General features: G+C 55.7%; 1 protein-coding gene across 1 annotated transcript in view; it reads left to right on the top strand.

Annotated features, from left to right (window-relative positions):
- The window catches only part of SLC29A3 (solute carrier family 29 (equilibrative nucleoside transporter), member 3), a 6,618-nt gene extending 4,532 nt beyond the window's left edge, over positions 1 to 2,086 (top strand). The window contains exons 4-5 of the mRNA XM_009994872.1: positions 828 to 1,023; positions 1,417 to 2,086. Coding sequence (XP_009993174.1) covers positions 828 to 1,023; positions 1,417 to 2,086 — 866 coding nt within the window. The remainder of the gene's footprint in view (positions 1 to 827; positions 1,024 to 1,416) is intronic.
- Positions 2,087 to 4,214: the final 2,128 nt, after the last annotated feature.

Genomic DNA, 4,214 nt, shown 5'->3' with positions numbered 1-4,214 from the left:
GGTGGGACTGTGCACTTGGGGTGTTCTCTGGAGCTTGGGGGGGGGATGGTTTCCTTTCCCTCCTGAGGGGGTTTATTTTAGAAACTTGACTTTTGCCTTGGAGATAAGGGGAAGTGGCTGAAGGAGAAGCGTGGTCAGTCACATGAGCTGGTGCTCTGGTTTCTGGAAACACCCAGCAGAGATGAGGAGAGTGGTGGTCTCTCCCCATCCCTGCCCAGGGGACAAGCACCCTTCAGAGCAGCTCCGCCCAGCATGGCAGCTTGACCTGGTCATTTGTCCTGTGCAGAGAGAAGGGGAGGAAGGAGCTACGTCCCTCTGTTTGCAGCTGGAGGAACCTTCAACTTTGCGTTGTCTCCTCCTTTCTCTTCAGCGTTTCCACCAGCCACAAGGGGTGACTTGGGAGAGTGATGATCATGTCATGAATGTGCTGGGGAATGGCTGACAAACAGAGAGGGAAAGGGGGGAGAAAAACCCAAGGTGGAGAAAGGATTCCCAGGTTTTTCATGGGTTTAACCTGGTGGGGAAATCTAGGCATCCCCAAGATGATGTCGCTGGTGGCTTGAATTCCCATCTGGGGCCGTGCAGAAGAGAGGTGGTTATGTGGAAATGGAGATGGGATGGGTCCTGAGCTTGGTTTGGGGACCAGTGTGTGGGGCTATGGGTTGAGATGCCACCCTTGGGGGAGCTGTGCACACCAGCTGTGGACAAGAGGACACTGCTGGGTCTGGCTTCTTCCTCTGCATCCAAGAGGAACCGTCCTCATGGAAGGTGCTGTGGGTCACTCTCTGCCACCTCAAGGTGTCTCGCTTTGTCCGGGCTGGCTCAGCCCCAGGCACTGAGCTCTCCTGTCCCCCACACAGGCCAGGCCATGGGTGGCACCATCAGTGCTGTTGCCTCCCTGATAGACCTGGCAGCAGCAGCCGATGTCACCGATAGCGCCCTGGCCTATTTCCTCACCGCCGACATCTTCATCGTCGTCTGCATCATGGTCTACCTCCTCCTTCCCAGGCTGGAATACTCCAGGTGTGTGTCTCGGCCTCCTGCAGGCATCCCACCAGGATGGGATGGGAGGGTTTGCTGCTGGCCGTGCCCAGGGGGGACCCACGGGATGCTTGCTGTGCCTGTCCCTGCCCTGCCATCCCACCCCTGTGCTCATGTTGGTGCTTGCAGCCTCCTAAACCAGATGCTCCCCCAAGTGCTGCCTGTGCAGTGGGTCCCCCCTGTGAACTGATCAGGGTGTGAAGAGGACCCTGCTGTGGGGAAGAGGGTCCCTGAGGGTCACCTCTCCATACAAGGCAGGAGCTGGAGGTCTGATGGGGTTGCTGCAACCGCCTTTGCTGGGTCCAGCGGACATCCCATCGCCCACTTCTCTCCAGACCTCAGCTGATCATGTCCCTCCTTCTCTTTTTTCTCCAGGTTTTACTTGAGCAGCCAGAAGGAGAGCCCATCTCTGGCCACTGTGCCACCTGACAGCTCTGCAGAGGACGAGGCAGAGCCAGGAGACAGCACAGACACCACCTTCATCCCAAAAAGCAGCAGCATCCCCCCTCTCCGCCCCATCCTGCAGAAGACTGCCCTCCTGGGCTTCTGCCTCTTCTACGTCTTCTTCATCTCCGTCATCATCTTCCCTTCCCTCTCCTCCAACATTGAGTCAGTCAGCAAGGCCTCGGGCAGCCCGTGGAGCACCAAGTACTTTGCACCTCTCACCAGTTTCCTCCTCTACAACTTTGCCGACTGGTGCGGGAGGCAAGTGACTGCCTGGATCCAGGTGCCTGGCCCCAAGAGCAAGCTGCTGCCCGTCCTCGTCCTCCTCAGGACCATCTTCCTCCCCCTCTTCATCCTCAGCAACTACCAACCCCGGGCTCACATTCAGGTGGTGGCCTTCAACCGAGACGTCTACCCGGTGGTCTTCACCGCCCTGCTGGGGCTGAGCAATGGCTACCTGGGGACACTGGTCATGGTCTATGGCCCCAAGATTTTGCCAAAGGAGCTGGCTGAGGCAGCAGGGGTGGTGATGACGTTTTACCTCATGCTGGGGTTGGCAGTGGGGTCTGCTTGCTCCGTTCTCATTGTCCACCTTGTGTAGAGGAGAAGCCAATGGGGGGAGGATGCCCTCAGTTTATTGAGGGGTTGTTTTTTTCCCCCCAAAAAAAAGAAAGCCAGGCACACTGTGGTTTTGGGGCGAGCTGCCTGTCTTGTGGAGTGTGGGGGGAGGGAGTTAGATCCAAAGGGAAAGTCCTCCTTCTGGGAAGGGGTGTCCCCTGTTCTTGGCAGGTCCTGATGGACCTTTGTCACTCAGCAGCTCAACCGGAGCTAAGGGACCAAAAATGAAAGCCCAAGTCCTCCCCAGGGAGCTCAGGGAAGCACCAGGAAAGCTGAGCTGTCCCTCACCCCAGTGCCAGAGGGCACAGGTGGCTTGCTGGTGTCACCACACTGGGGCTTTTGATGGCACCTTGGTTGGGTTTTGCTCCCTCAGCGTTAGGAGCTGGAGTGTTTTGGTGGTCTCGGGGAGCAGGACCCCTCCTTCCTCAAGCTGTGCTGGTGGCATGGAGCTCAAGGGGGATTTGAGCCCTGGAGCACCTTCCTGCAAGGTCCAGGAGGTGATAGGAGCCATGCCAGGGAGCAGGGCACTGGGTTTGGGGAGGATTTCAGACATTCATGCCACAAAAAAGGGAAACTTCTCCACTTGGACCTCTGCTCATGTTTCATGTTTCCAAAGGAGACTGAAGTTGGGGGGGGGATCATCCAGCCCCAGCACGGTGCTGCTAGTGCCAGAGCTGTGTGTTGTGGCCAACCTGAGAGCATTTTGTCCTCCTGTGCCCATGGTGTGATGGTTGTGGACACCAACTTACCTGTCTGCTGCAGAACCTCAGGGAGAGCAGAATGCTCAGAGGTCCTAACCTAAGGTGCCTTCAAATCTGGGGTGGGAAAGGGGCCTCCCAGAGCCAGGGAGAGGTCTCAGAGAGGCTCTGGTGGGATGTTCACAGCAGAAAGCTCATTCGTTTAGGGTAGACAGGCAGCATATGGTCTCCAGATGCTCTCAGAGGGCTGAGCTGCTGTGCCACCCAAAATGATGGGCCACCCAGAAGGGACCAGCTTTTAAAAGTCACTTAAAACTTCCAGTCTTAACAAACAAAAAGTACCATTTTTTTATTTATCTGCACAAATCGAGGTGGATTTCTGGCCTTAGGAGAGGTGACCCAGCAAGCAAGGATTTCGTGGCATCACTTGGCATTGCAGCTGCTGCCTCAGGGCTGCCATCTGTGGAATAAAATCCCTCTAAGCCTGGGTCATTAGGGGTCCTTTATTAGTGGGATGTCCTCCTGACATCTCCTGCTTGGCTGAGCAGTAGGGAAGCTGCTGCTGTGGTTTGCCAGGAGGTCTCCTTAATGCTCTGGTTGTGCTGGGGAGGACACAGGGCTGGTGTCCTGGCTTTTCCTGGCTTTTTCCACCCTGGCTTTGCTGGGAAGGGGGGGGTTCACCAGAGTGGTGACACGTGGGCTTGCTGAGCCTTCTTGGTTTCTACCAACCCTTCCCAGTGTCCCGTTTGGGCTTGTAGGCAAGACACACACAGTTGGGCTTTATGGCTGGTTTTTATTTAGACATAAAATCCAGGCACGAGGGAGGAGCTGTGAATCCTGTTCCTTGGGTAGGTTTGCAGCCCTTCAGCCCCTGATGCTTGGCCAGGGAACCACTTTGGGAACCACAAGGTCCATCTCATCTCGAAGGTGCTGAGGGCAGTGATGCTGGAGGGCTAATAAAGGTAACTCTTGATCCTGTGCAACTCTTGGAGTCTGGAGTGGTTTCTCTTGGGGGTGCTTTGGTGCCTGCAGTTCTAGCTGGTGTTTTTTCCCTCTGCTCATCCTTCTTTCCCCAGCTTGGATTGTAAACTTGGAGAAATCACTGACAAGGACCTAGTGAAAGAAAGAATTGCTTGGACAGCCCCCTTCTTCTAATTTAACACCTCCAAGTGACCTGCAGGTGGGTGGTGGAGAGTGTGGCTCCTGCATCTGCTGGGGGAAACGAGCAGAAAGGGGGTTTATTCTTTGTCCCTGGTGGTGTTCAGCCAGGGGGAGTTAGAAAAATGAGGGGGAAAAAATCAAACCAGGCTGAAATTGGGCAAGAATGAGGTCTGGGTGTGAAGCAGGGACTGGTGGTGGGAGGGCAGAGGGAATTGATAGGGTATTGTGTGTGGTGGCAGGGAGGACATTCCT

Source organism: Chaetura pelagica, unplaced genomic scaffold (genome assembly GCF_000747805.2).
Source record: "Chaetura pelagica isolate M959 unplaced genomic scaffold, ChaPel_1.0 scaffold112, whole genome shotgun sequence".
NCBI classification, from domain to species: domain Eukaryota; kingdom Metazoa; phylum Chordata; class Aves; order Apodiformes; family Apodidae; genus Chaetura; species Chaetura pelagica.
This window is presented reverse-complemented; position numbering and strand designations above follow the sequence as displayed.